This window comes from Panthera tigris, chromosome C2 (assembly GCF_018350195.1).
Source record: "Panthera tigris isolate Pti1 chromosome C2, P.tigris_Pti1_mat1.1, whole genome shotgun sequence".
Classification (NCBI taxonomy): Eukaryota; Metazoa; Chordata; class Mammalia; order Carnivora; family Felidae; genus Panthera; species Panthera tigris.
Genome location: NC_056668.1, coordinates 22,587,892 through 22,602,706, shown reverse-complemented (window position 1 = coordinate 22,602,706; position 14,815 = coordinate 22,587,892). Strand labels below are relative to the sequence as shown.

At 33.7% G+C, this 14,815-nt stretch overlaps 1 protein-coding gene across 1 annotated transcript in view; it reads left to right on the top strand.

Annotated features, from left to right (window-relative positions):
- Nucleotides 1-14,815, top strand: part of NCAM2 (neural cell adhesion molecule 2) — a 223,505-nt gene that overhangs the window by 111,110 nt on the left and 97,580 nt on the right. Inside the window, exons 10-11 of the mRNA XM_007075055.3 lie at nt 4,477-4,664; nt 9,320-9,416. Coding sequence (XP_007075117.1) covers nt 4,477-4,664; nt 9,320-9,416 — 285 coding nt within the window. The remainder of the gene's footprint in view (nt 1-4,476; nt 4,665-9,319; nt 9,417-14,815) is intronic.

Below are 14,815 nucleotides of genomic sequence, written 5' to 3'. Positions count from 1 at the left end.
GGTCACGACTGTTCTAATGGGGGAGAGAGATTGAACTAAATTCCAAAGACAACAAAAGTAGGTGGAGACTTACAGTCATTGAACAGAATGATGGAAGTCAGTGGATGGAAAATTACTAAGAGAAACTTGATTACATTTCAACTACAATGTGATTCTTGCTAAACTAACCTGACGAAATTCTTATAAAAGTAAGCCACGTATATGGGCATTAAGGGTGGGTAATAAGGAACTTGACCAGATTTCAAAGATACTGAGATATCCAGGATAGAAAGATTTCCACTAAACTGGCTCAGGATTCTTTACTGAAGAACGCAGCTGATCAGGGAAGGTCCTGAGGATAAACCCTAGTCCTTATAAAAAGGCTTATAGAGGGGCACCTGGTTGACTCAGTTGGTTAAACATCCGACTTTGGCTCAGGTCATGAACTCTCGGACTCTGTGCTGTCAGCCTCTTTGCTGTCAGAGTCTGCTTCTGATCCTCTGTTCCCCTCTTTCTCTGCCCCCCACCACTGCTTGTGCTCTCTCTCTCTCTCTCTCTCTCTCTCTCTCTCTCTCTCTCTCAGAAATAGTTAGAGAAAGACTGATATCATATGTGTTCACTCATCTGTGGAACTTGAGAAACTTAACAGAAGACCATGGGGGAAGAGAAGGGGAAAAAATAGTTTCAAATCGAGGGAGGCAAACCATAAGAAACTCCTAAATACAGAGAACAAACTGAGGTTTGCTTGGGGGAGCTGGGTAGAGGGAGGAATGGGTGATGGGCATTGAGGAGGGCACTTGTTGAGATGAGCACTGGGTGTTGTAGGTAGGTGATGATGAATCATGGGAATCTACCCCTAAAACCAAGAGCACACTGTAGACACTGTATGTTAGCTAACTTGACAATAAATTACATATAAAAAATAAAAATAAATAAATACATACATACATAAACATTTTTTTTAAAAAGGGCTATAGAAACCTGACAAAAGTGTTGTCAAGGAGGGCATTTTTGCCACTTTCCTCGGTTCTCATTGTTACCTGAAGCTTTCTGAAGGGACACCGCTACTTTTCCATCCAGCGAATGACATTTTATCGTGTCAGTATTCACGTTTCTCTGATTTTTTCACTACTTTGCTCAGATAAAAAATGTGTTTTTCCCATAAAGTAATTTCTGTTCATTGAATTTTGTAGAATATTTTATTTTGGGCTTCACTAGGATTTGGGGGACATATAATGCCCTGAGAGATGTTTCCATTTCTTTATGGTTTATTGATGCCGTATTCCTCTCTCCTCCTCCTTCCGCCTGCTGTTTTCTTAACTGCCAAAGTTTATTTGTTTGGCACAATACTTCAAGTCTTTCAGGATGTGAAAGGCCTACTCTTTAAAAAGGCCAATTCTCTGAAAATCACTCTTTTTGATTATCAACATGAAATATGGCTGCTTGTTTTTAGCCTGAAGCTTTCTCATGTTGCCTGTGCCAGAATTGTATCCTTCTTCAAACAGTGACCCAACACCAATTGTTCGGTTTTATTAACGTGCCAATGTTGTGCTAGTGCATATTGCTGCATTGGCAGTGTTTTGAGTCTACAAAGCATGTAATGTATGGGAATTTACTTTATGTTTTATTGTAGATGGAAGTTATCAATATTTTCTTGCCTCACACCACAAATACATTTTTTTTTTAATGTGCCTTTCAGGATAGCATGTATTGCCTGCAGCGTGTTTGCACTCAACATCAGTGATTCCAAATTAAATTCCTACTGAGATCATCAGGCAGACAATTAGTAGCAATTGCTTGCTTTTGGAGAAAAATCAAATCTTGCCCTAAGTTTATGGTCAAATTATAGTAATATAATACATATTTATACAGATGCCGCATCATGGACAGAGTAGACTGTGAGTCAGCCGTCTATTAATAGTTCCATTAGCATGTATGATTTTCATATTGGGCTATACTTATATGCAAGTAAATTATCCATAAACCTTTCCTTAGAATATGATAATGTTAAAGAGATTATATTTCATATTTATGAAGAGTAATAAAATGTTTTACAGATAGAGCTGTATATCTATATAACCTTAGCTTTTCACTCTGAACATCAGGAAGTTTGGCTTCTCTCACACTTGTACCCCTAATTAGTTATACGTTCCTAGATTTTTCACTTCGTCTTTCCACGCCTTGAAAAAGGTCTTCTTTTTCTTTTTTTTTTCTTTTTTTCATTTCTCCTTGAAAATACCTTCCGTTCAATTTAACTGAGCTGTTGAATTGAAAATTAATTGGCTGATTAAGTTCAAGTAAATTTGATGTATGGTTTTTGAGTAAGCACCTTACACTGTGTAAGCTATCAGGTATATAATTGTGAACAAGGCATATCTTAACTTGTAAGAGTCAGAGCATTTAGTGAAAACACAATGACATGGATCCGGCCAATGCCTGTGACCATGCTGAGGGAAAACATAGAGTCTGTGGGAGCCCCAAGTACAGAAGCCCACGCCCAACTGAAGGTTGTGGACAGGCTGCGTTGAGGAAGTGTGGGGCTCAGTTTTGAAGACAGTCAGACGGGAAGGACGGGCACCCTGCAAGCTGAGGATAACCATAGGTAGAGATGTCTGCGTGATATTTAAGCACACCTAAGGGCCAAGATGTGTTACTACTTATTTAGACAATTCTCTTTTGAGGGACATTAAATTGTTTTGAGTTTTTGTTAAGATAATAATGCATTAAAAGTCCTTTATATAAACTTTGGATGTTTCTATTTATTTTCTCTGGAGAGAAACATAAGACCAGATTGCAGAATCAAAATTATAAAGGTTTTTAAGGCTCTTTATCTTCCTGAGGGGTTGTTCAAATTGTATTTACCTCAATAACGTATGATAGAGTCCACATCACCAACACGTTGCTAGCACTGAATAATATAATTTTGTTCCTGGGTTGAATGGCTATCTAATGAATGGCCTCTGGTTAAAATCACCCTAGATTCCTATCCCACACCTACAGCTTAGTGCTAGAATAAGCTGCACAGCCCTTACTCCAGATCCTTCATGCTTAAAATAGAATAGCACCTTCCTCACAAGGTTATTAAAAAGATAAAACAGAATAAAATGTACCATCCTACTGTCTTACATGGAAAACATTCAATTAATATTCCATACCAGTGTTATGATAATATTCAAATCTGTGAGATTGGCATTAAAAACATACACTAAAACAAATAAAGGACAAGGATTTTAAAATTACTTGTGCATTTGTACTATAAATTACAATTCTTATATATCAGATATATAATCTATTGATATAACAAAATTGGTGTAGCTCCTTTTTAAGTAATTACAGGTAGTAAAACAAAACAAAACTGAAATTGATAGTCTGTGAAATGATACTAAGTTCTAAATAATTGATAACAATAACAATCAACATTTTCTACCAGCAACATTTTAGCTACCACTTAATTTAGGATTATGATATTTAGTAAAAATTTTAAAAATGAATTCTCTCAAATAGTTATACAGTCAAGAATACTGAAATTTGAAGAGGTTGTGATTGGCATGGAGCAAGGCTAAAAACCACGCTTGTGTGTCTTCGCAATTAGGTTATTTTGATAAAACAATATAATAATATTGTCTATTTTCTCTTAACTGTTTTTACAGAGGTCTGATGTAGGGGCCTCAGTTTTGACAGACCCTCAGAGGCACTGATTAATTTTCAAATCAACTTTGTCAATTAAATTAAATCATCTCTGGTTTAATTAAAACTGCAAATTATTTTTCAGGAAAAAAAAAACGTCTCTTAATTGTGATATTGACATTTCAATTTAGATTTTATATATGCTTCAAAATATCTTATAAAAGAAATTATATGAATAAGACAAGATTTAAAAATGACACATGACCACTGATTCCATTATCCTAAACTCTCACTTTATAATGAAGTTTGTTGTGGAAACAGATTTCATATACGTACATAGCTATTAATTAACTGGATAGATAATTTTTTCTCAGATTATTAAAAGCAAATTTTGTACACTAATGTTTCATGTTTTAATAACTGACAAACTTTGAATATTTTTATATTAATTTTAAAATTATTTGATGAAAGAGTCAAGCAACATATTTTCATGAGTTCTGCTGTCACACACTAAATATATGAAATTAGAATTGATGTGGCTTTTTTTTTTTTAATTTTTTTTTTTAACATTTATTTATTTTTGAGACAGAGAGAGACAGAGCATGAACGGGGGAGGGGCAGAGAGGGAGACACAGAATCTGAAACAGGCTCCAGGCTCTGAGCTGTCAGCACAGAGCCCGACGCGGGGCTCGAACTCACGGACCGCGAGATCATGACCCGAGCTGAAGTCGGCCGCTTAACCGACTGAGCCACCCAGGCGCCCCATGTGGCTTTTTTTTTGTAGTTGAGTAATAATTACTGTTGTTAACGCTAATTGATTATTTACCTAAAAGAAAAGGTCTATAAATGTTACGTTATTTTGCTTTACAGATGCTCCCAAGTTTATATCAAACCAAACAATTTATTACTCTTGGGAAGGAAACCCGATCAATATAAGCTGTGATGTGAAATCTAATCCACCAGCATCAGTCCTTTGGAGAAGAGAGAAATTAGTCTTGCCAGCTAAAAACACCACTAATTTAAAGACATATAGTGCAGGGAGAAAGATGATATTAGAGGTAAGTCTTTATGTACATATGAATAAGTTGTATTATTTTAGCAGTTAACTATTATTTATATTTTTAAATACCTTGATATAAATACACTTATATATTTCATATAATACATATACACATACAAATCTTATTGTATATTTTTCATGTCCTTTTACTTAAAAAGGAAATTTTATGCATTTGGATCATGGCCCATTAATGATTAATTTCTCATAATTTACTTATGTAGGATTATGAGTGTATAGCAAAAGCCATTATTTTTCATGAAGTAATATTTGGAAAAAGTCAGTTATATCAGGAAAAAATAGAGTGAGGGAATGAGTAATTAATTCATCAGTTATCGAGGGCCAAAAGTTCAGTTTCACTGTTGATTGTAGCCATTGTTTTTGAGGTTATGCTTTGTTTCTAGGACTGGCATATGTTACTTCTTGCTGTTACATACTTACAAGTTTCTAAATAAACCAGATTTACTTGTTCACTGCCTCATTTCATTTTATTTTGTATATGTATTTTACATGTATACATATTTTATTTTGTTAAGTTTATTTATTGTGAGAGAGAGAGAGAGAGAGCAGGGGTAGGGGTAGGGGTAGAGGGAGAGGGAGAGAGAATCCTAAGCAGGCTCTGCACTGTCAGCACAGAGCCCAAGGCGGGACTCAAACTTACGAACGGTGAGATCATGACCCGAGCCAAAATAGAGAGTTGGACGCTTAACCAACTGAGCCACAGAGGCGCCTTTCATTTTATAGTTTAAATTAAGATTGTATATCATTGTTTTTATACTGCCTAGTGCCTGGGCTTTAAATTCTGTTTGAGTACACTACCTCTTATTTAGTAATTGCTGATTATGTGTCTGTACCAGTTCCCAAAGTTTGTGTTTCTATGACCATAATCAGGGACCCTTCCAGTTTATCATTCTTTCAATATAATTAGGAATCTTCCCCACCAGCCTTATTTAGCTGAAAGGACACTATATTTTTTCCCTGTAGTTCAGTTTACATAAATTTTAAAGATGCATGGTTTAAAATAACATCTGATATCCAGACTGCATGAACTTCAAGGTGTTCTCATTGGTGCCTTGTTAAGTCTTCTACCTGGTAACTGGACTTAGTGAAATGTTTGGTTGATAGAAGGGTTTAACCATTACTTCCCCAATTATTTGGATAGCTGACTAATAATTAAGCTACTCTGTCTAAATCCATTTTGGTTTAAATTGGTTCCTTTGTAACTTTATTAGAAGAACTAGCTATTGGTTAATTGACACAGAGGTCAAGTTCGCAAAGACATTTGGGTGGATTTAACCTAAAATGTAGGTATTTAACCATAGTTAAAAACCAAGGTTAGATTTAATCTTAGTTTGGGGTACTGTGTTACTGTGTTTGGGCTGCTATAATGAATACCAGATTGGGTAGTTTCAACAAAGAAACCCTTCCCCACATCCACATTTCTGTAGGCTAGAAGTCCAGGAACAAGGTGCCAGGGTGGTTTGTTTGTTTGTTTGTTTATGAAATCCCTGTCCTTGTTTGCAGATGTTCCCTCTAACCATTTACTAACATAGACTTTCCTATGTGCACATAAAGAGAGCGCTCTGGTTTCTTGTCTTTTTATAAGGATATTAAGACCCATTTTTATGACCTCACTTAACTTCAGTTATCTCTTTAAAGACCCTATCTCCAAATAACATTAGAGGTTAGGGTTTCAACATGTGAATTCCATGGGTCAACACAATTCATTCCGTAACAGGTAGATTTAAGTTCATGTTTAAATGACAGACTAATCTGCAATTTCTGCTTTACATCATTTTACCAGTTTTCAGTTTCTGGGATAGCTCATAATTCTCCATAGTCAATTTCAAGCAACATGTAATAAATCCGACATTTAAATATATTATTTTATATTTAAATATTTTATTCATATAAAGCTCTCATGTTATTTAATCTTCTGCCCAAATGGCATTTCTCTCCATCCCAAAGTGAAAACTAAGCAATTTTTATTTATACACAGCCGCACGGTTTGTTGGTTAGAGCATTGACCTTGAATATACACTTTTTATGTGCATACTATTTTCAAAAATCAAATTAAAATCATGAATAAATAACTAATGTATAACTAATACAATAAGAAGACAAAATAAAACAAAATAACAATAACTATAAAAAAGAAAAAGCAATGATAAGCATTACTAATCTTGAATCAATAACATATATAGTTGGTTATGATACTACATTTTTATTTTTTTGGTAATTATTATAATAGTCATATAATTGCTAATTCTTAACATGTAATACAATATAGAAAAATAGAGTTTGCAATTGATAACAAGTTGGTCAATAATAGATTTCTTGAATTGATTTTAAATTTTTTCCTTTCACGTTGAGTAAATATATATTTTCAATCTTTTAAATTATGAATTTTAAGACATAATAAAATATTATATAAATCCTTTGGATTGCTGCCAATAAATTCATCTCTATAGCCCATCCATTTTTTTTTCCCTGAGTGCTTCCTGAGGTAATTGGACATATTTTTAATATATGGGCAAAAATTGATGTAGGAACTTTCTAATGGATTGATTGGAATAATATTGTTTTATTGTTCTCTGTTGTTTCTTAAGTAAAGTGCTAACTATTAAATATATGATTTTTTCTCACAATGGAATACAGAGAAATGAAACCAAGTTTTTGAAGGCTTAGGAAAAAGATTATTGAATTCCCTTATCAACAATGTATTCCCAGCCCTTATTGATGTTCAAAACTATATGTTGTTCTATTATGTACTATGAAAGCCCAACATCTTAAGTAACTTGAATTATTTTAATTGCATATTTAAATATGAAAAAGTGGTTTCATATGTAAGATGTTCCTAGTTCTTGGATAAATAGCAGGAATAACTGGTATATTTTAAATTTAAATATTTTTAAGTTAGTGCTTTATAATATACCTATTTGTACATTATTTTATTTTTTGATAAGATTACTTCTTATTTCATTGTGTTCATATTGGGCGTCAAGCCACTCTTGGACATTGTTTTCATATTGCTTTCCTAGGACACATCAAATATGCTGCCGGGCTCATGATTTGGTCAGGTTATATCTAGATCTGTGCTTTTCTTTTAAATAATCTATTCTATTAGGGGTGTTTTCTGTATTTGTTCATCATACAACATTATAAAGAAATTATTTCAGACAAAATTATGAAACTTCTATCTTGGGATAAGCAAACTCCCAGGAACAGAAAACAAACAAACAAGTGAAAAAACCTTGAATTGAGCCTTTTAAAAGTCATTCCAATTAAACTGGTTATATTTAAATTACCTTTTTAATATGGAGGAGCTGCATGATAGTTCTCATACTTTGTCATGGCCATTCTGTCTCTGCATTGTGTCAGTTCAGTACACATTCTTTCCTGTGGACTAGATAAATAACTCTCAAATGCTTGTAAAATGAAGAAATTTTTTGTTGGCAGATTTCTTTCCCACTAGTAAAATTGTTTTAAAGTTAAATTAACCTAGTTTATTAAAAACTGAATGTAAGAAAAATGAATATTTTAATCACTCAAAAGTACTTACATAAGAACTGTTAAATGTTCTAATCCTTAAACTTATGATCTACTCCTAGATAGACAGCTAACCAGAGAATGAATAACACAGATTTTTTTTGTACTCTTTCAGAATTACCATCTTCAATGGACCTCAAAATTGCACTTTTAGTTAATGGCCTCTCATTACCACAAAATCATTTTCCCCTTTTTGGGATAGAGTTGAAATTAACAGCAACTCTTGTTGTAAGCATATGCTCCCTTAATAATAGTTACTGGGATTGAAAATTGTATCTATTACTATCATCAAATCTCTTTTCTGAATTGATACTTCAGAATTTCGGTACATTAGAATTACAGGGTTGGTCCCAACGTTCAGCAATAGAATTCTGGAAGGTTAACTTAATTATGGATTTCGAATGTGTAAGGATTGAGGTCAGCTATTTTGCACCTAAACTGAAAGAGAATGATAAGAATTGAACATAAATGGAGGCGAGATACTGTTATTAGTTATCAAGATAATATGCCTGTCTACAGGGATTACTACACAAGAGCAACATTTTTCTTGCAAAGTACCTTCCTGGAAAGATTATTATTTTTTTTTTAGAATGAGTCCTCATCCTTCATTAATATTTCATATTCAATAAAATCATGAGAGGGAAAGAAAACTGATGTATTTCCAACCTTTTTTGAACTTTAAGTCTGCCTGACTTGAGGCTAAAACAGAAAACAAAGAGTTAATTGATGCTTTGGGAACAATTTTCTGTTTTCAAGTTCATGTCTGCAGTGATTGCAGAATATATTTTTTTCAAAATGTGTACTCCTTTCAGATCCTTACATACATTAATATCTAGTGATTTTTCTATTCAGTAGATGTAGCATTTATCTACTTAATAAATTAATAGCTAAACTATATTTCACCTAGTCCCATGGAAACACAGGTCTATGGATTACATCTTGAAAGGGTGTGATACTTACTTGATACAGAAAAAAAAAAAAAGAATATGACAAGGAGTTGTAAATAATAGAACAGTTGTGAAGATGGTAGGCATACTAGAGTCTATTTTAAAACCATTGTGATATTGTTTTAAAATTGTTCAACATTTATTATTATGATTATTTTAGATTGCACCTACATCTGACAATGACTTTGGACGATATAATTGCACAGCCACTAACCGTATAGGAACAAGATTTCAAGAATATATTCTTGCTTTGGCTGGTAAGTATAGCACAATAATTTCTGAGATCTCCTAAAATATTTCTGTAATCAAATAGCTTTACATTTTAATAAGTAATGATACAGGTTATTATTAGAAGGAATGAACCAATACTTAAAAATTTAGAACAGTTGCATCTGAGGGAAGATAGTGAGGACTTAGAACATATTTACTAATCAAGATTGATTTTAAACCTTGGTTCGGATCCCCCAACTTTATGAGTGAACTGTCTATGAAAAAAAAAGGCGAAAATATCTTAGGAAAGCAGATAATAGGGGCGCCTGGGTGGCTCAGTCAGTTAAGCGTCTGACTTCGGCTCAGGTCATGATCTCAGTTTGTGACTTCAGGCCCCTCATCGGGTTCTGCGCTGACAGTTCAGAGCCTGGAGCCTGCTTCAGATTCTGTGTCTCCTTCTCTCTCTCTATCCCTCCCCTGCTTGTGTTCTCTCTCTCTCAAAAATAAATAAATAAACATTAAAAAAGAAAGCAAATTATATTTTATGTAAAGTTAGAACCCTATCAAAAAAAACTAAAAATAAAAGACATCTTGATAGAAAACAAACTAAAATTAATCTGTTTTAAAATCTTAAAGTTGAAACTACAAATAGTAAGCTTATTTTTAAGGCAAATAGAAAATTTAGGATTATATAACTGCCATTGAAAACTGTTGCATTTTTTGTTTGAAAACATTCTAGTTATTCCCAGAGCTTAAAGATATAGAAATAATGACATGTAGAATACAATTCATTTTAACTAGAAATCTAGTTATGTTTTTAGTTATATAAATAACAGTTATATATAAAATATACATACATATTTATAGAATTTGCCATTATGTTTTACAAGACTGGAAGTCAGAAGATATACATTGTAGTATATTTTTTATAGCTCCTATGATACAAAAACTTGATTTATTGCATTTTAAGAGTAGGTAGAGAAATATCAAAAAATTATTGTAATATTATGTTTTAATAGAATACATACCTTCTATGAAAATATTTTAAACTGTTTTCTAAGTAGAGTTCCAGTATATAACTATAATTTTATATTAAGTTAAGAAAGGTATTTATTATTACTGATATGATATGATACTGATATATATCATAATGATATGATTATATGATATAAATATACTCCTGAAGTAATGTTATTAGTTGTAAAGACCAAAGGGAAGTTTAAAAGTTTATAAAACCTGGAGAGCCTGGGTGGCTCAGTCGGTTAAGCCTCCGACTTTGGCTCAGGTCATGATCTCATGGTTGGTGAGTTCGAGCCCCATGTTGGGCTCTGTGCTGACCACTTGGAGCCTTCAGATTCTGTGTCTCCCTCTCTCTCTACCCCTCCCCTGCTCATTCTCTGTCTTTCTCTCTCTCTCTCTCTCAAAAATAAATAAATATTAAAAAAATAAAAGTTTACAAAACTAATCAATACTCAAAATATTATGTAACTGGAACCCGTTACTCTCCAAGTCAAGTTTTGTTAGACTAAGGGAAAAGGACGAGAAGGGATTGTATGAAAGGTTCTTGGGGAATGAAGGAGGAAGAAAAATATTGACATGAAAGAGAACTTAGACAGGAAGGGAAGGAAGGAGGAAGGGATAAAGAAAGGAAAGAAAGAAATGAATATTTATTATCTACCACGACGTTATTAGAAAATTAATCTCAATGAAAATCATAGGAAGTAGACTGTCCACATTTAGGCATATGAATAAACCATTAACAAGCAATTAAATTCTAGGAAAATGAAATGTGCTAAGTCATATCAAAATTCACTGATACTAAATTGAAGTGAATATGATCTGTACTGATCAGAGCATTCACTACTTATATTAATTCCAAGCCTCAGGAAATTAGATGAATTTCCTTGTAATTAATATGAACTTTTTATAAATAATAACTATGTATGTGACAAATATATATATATATATAGAATTATAATAATATTGATGCACTATTTTACATGTTCTTTTTTACAGATGATATAAGTTTGTATCTATTAGGTAAACTTTACTAATGACCAGATTTTCTTAAATTTTTAAGTGCTTATAATTCTAGAAAAAATATGAAAAATAGAACATTATATTCATAATGAATAGACATTATTAAATTCTCAGGAAACATTTAATATCTCACATTTATTCATATTTCACGTTCCATACTGGAAAATTTTTCATTGAAAAATGAAAATATATTTGATACTTATCCTGACATGGGGTCTGGGTGTGTCTGAATCCTATACTTATAATGAAAGTATTAACTTACTGAGTTTCCCTCAGCTTGGAAAATAGAAAATGTTCACCTCAGGTAAGAACTAAAAGGTTATTGGAACTATTTATTGAATAGCACAATTTTCTTAATATTTAAAATTTTGTGATAAATGCATACCTAAAATTTGTTTCAGAAAGAGGTAGATTCAACTGAAATTGTAATGGAGATATAAAAATGAATTAGACCCTGAGCCTTACATGAGAAACCTACATTTAAGTATCGACATTTATAAACATTATTCCTTTGATGGGACCTCTTTATTTAATGCTTACAAAATGCAGTCTTTCCTGAAGAATTTGAACAATGAAAATGCAATGTGATTTTAAATAAAATATAAGAGAAATGTTATATAAAAAGTTAAATATTTCAAAACGGGTGTAAATATCACAGCTCAAAATTTCATTGGCCTGTCTGACCTAGTAAAATTACAGATAATTTATTATATGGTATTTTATACTATACCAGGTTATTTAGATTCAAAGGGGCAATAAAATAAAGCAGCTAAAATTGCGTATGAAATTATGTGCTACATATTCAGTGATAAATACAGGAAAAAGCTACCCTTTTAACTTTCTTTGTTTCAAAAATCATTTTTTTCCTTTTTCTTTTCCTTCCTTATCTTCCTTTTTTGCCTCCTTTAAAATTAAGTCCTACATCAAAGTAAGGTAGACATCTGTATGTGGGTGGGGGCACAACAGCCTGGAATAGGGTGTCATACCCTCAGCAGAGTTAATAGACTAAAGGGGGCCTCAGTGGTCTAGTGTGGGATGTTGGAGTCTAGGCAGGTGAGAAGGATTTCCATGTGCCAAGACAGATACAGCAACCCAGAGAGGAGTATTGGAACCTAATCAGTGTTAAGGAGAGATCCAACCAAGTAAAAGGGTGGGGGCAGTGATTCATGACTCATTTCTACAAGTGTATGGGGTAACATCAGTAAGTATATAAAGTATAATACAGTATGAACTAATCATCTCACCTTTAAAGTTGCAGATAAAGGACAAAAACTAGAATAACCCTGGGATAATGGTTGGGGATTGGAGTTACCAGTGTGAAGTCTGGTTTTAACGTATGTTGATAAAGATAGAAAGGAGAAAAGAAGTAAAGATGTGTGTGTGTGTGTGTGTGTGTGTGTGTGTGTGTGTGTGTGTGTGTGTATTCAGCCATTTCTACAAGGACCTTCTTTTTGTCAGGAATCTTACTTAGAAAACAATTTCTGATCTATCTCTATCCACCAAGAGGACTTGGGACGTGTAACACCTCAGCAGCAAAGAGCATACTAGCCTGGTACCCACTTCTTGGTTTTATTTGTTTCTAAAGTTTATTTATTTATTTTGAGAGAGAGGGAGAGAGAGGGAGGGAGAGAGAGAGTCTGCAACTAGCAGGGGAGGGGCAGAGAGATAGGGAGAGAGAATCCCAAGCAGGCTCCCCACCACTAGCATAGAGCCCAATGTGGGGCTAGAACCCATGAACATGAGATCATGACCTGAACTGAAGTCGAGAGTCAGAGGCTTAACCAACTGAGCCACCCAGGCTCCCCTACTTCTTGGTTTCTAAATACCATTCTTCAGTAAAAGTAACCAGGGTTTCTTGTAAAATTGCTGATTCTAACAGTGGAACCAAGTACAAAATAAGCCTGGAAAAATGTGTTGTGCCAGGAGGAAAAGAAATTAATAAAAAAAAAGTAGAGAGAGAGAGACATGTCAAAAACATCCATCAACCAATTTTAACAAATATCATAATACAAATGAATTCAGCTGAGGGGCATCAATGGTTGCTAATGCGAGTACAATGAGAAAAAATTTAGTCAGATGACAAAAAAACAAATGGAAATGTTTTTAAAGTGTCTACTCCTCAAATTATTTTTAAATACAATGGAAAAATAATAACATTACGGTTGATAAACCTACCAGATCCCACTTTAATTAAGTGATCAAAATTAACATCACCAGTAATGAGAAAATTAAACTTGGGTGCTACCAGAAATAGGTAATGAGAAGAACACATAATAACAATTGTAATATTCCTGCCAAACGTGCATAATCAGGATCTAGTATGAGGAAATGTAAGACAAGTCCAAATTGAGGTACCATCTACAAAATAACCAGCCTTCAAAGTATCAAAGCCATGCAAACAAAGGACTGACTGAGGAAACTTTCTAGATTAAAGGACAGTAAACATAAATAACAAATAAATGCCATGCCTGCATCTTTTGCTACAAAGGGCATTACTAGGGGAGCACCTGGGTGGCTCAGTTGGTTAAGCATCTGACTTGGGCCCAGGTTATGGTCTCGCAGTTTGTGACTTTGAGCCCCACATAGGCCTCTATGCTTACAGGTCAGAGCCTGGAGCCTGCTTCAGATTCTGTGTCTCCCTCTCTCTCTGCTCACAGGTTATGTTCACAAGATATCTTATGTGTATTTATTGGCCTTAGTTTCCTTCCTCTTTATTCTTTTTTCTTTGAACATAATTTCATACTCATAGGAAATTTGTGAGAATAGTTCATAGAACTTATATTTTTTTATCTGAGCCATTTATCGGGGGCCAACTTCAGCGTGTATTTACTGTATGTAACAAAACATTCCCCTACAAAAGCTCTATAAAACAATTAAATTACTGTCTAATCCAAAGACTAAAATCTGATCCTACCTGTCATCCTAGTAATGCCCTTCATGTTTTTTTAATGTTTATTTAGTTTTGAAGGTGAGAGAGACAGAGTGTGAGCAGGGGAGGGGCAGAGAGAGAGGGAGACACAGAATTGGAAGCAGGCTCCAGGCTCTGAGCTGTCAGCACAAAGCCCGATGCAGGGCTTGAACTCAAATCGTACACTTAACTGACTGAGCTACCCAGGTGCCCTAGACATCTTTTTTTCTAAAATCTCTTAGTAAGTATGATAGGTCTTTTCTTAACAGTGGAGGTATAATCTTTGATTAAGTAGGCTATGGAAGTGTATGGTATAACAGGGTATGGACATTGGCACACAGACAGCACTTATGTTCATGAGCTGGATATTTCACTTCCATGCCTCCCTCTTCATTTGCCTTTATTTCTCCTGGGAGAGAACAGTTTGATAAAGTTGTAGCGGGAAGAAAAATAGGAGTGATTATTTACATTGAATCGTGAGTAGTCATCAACATAATT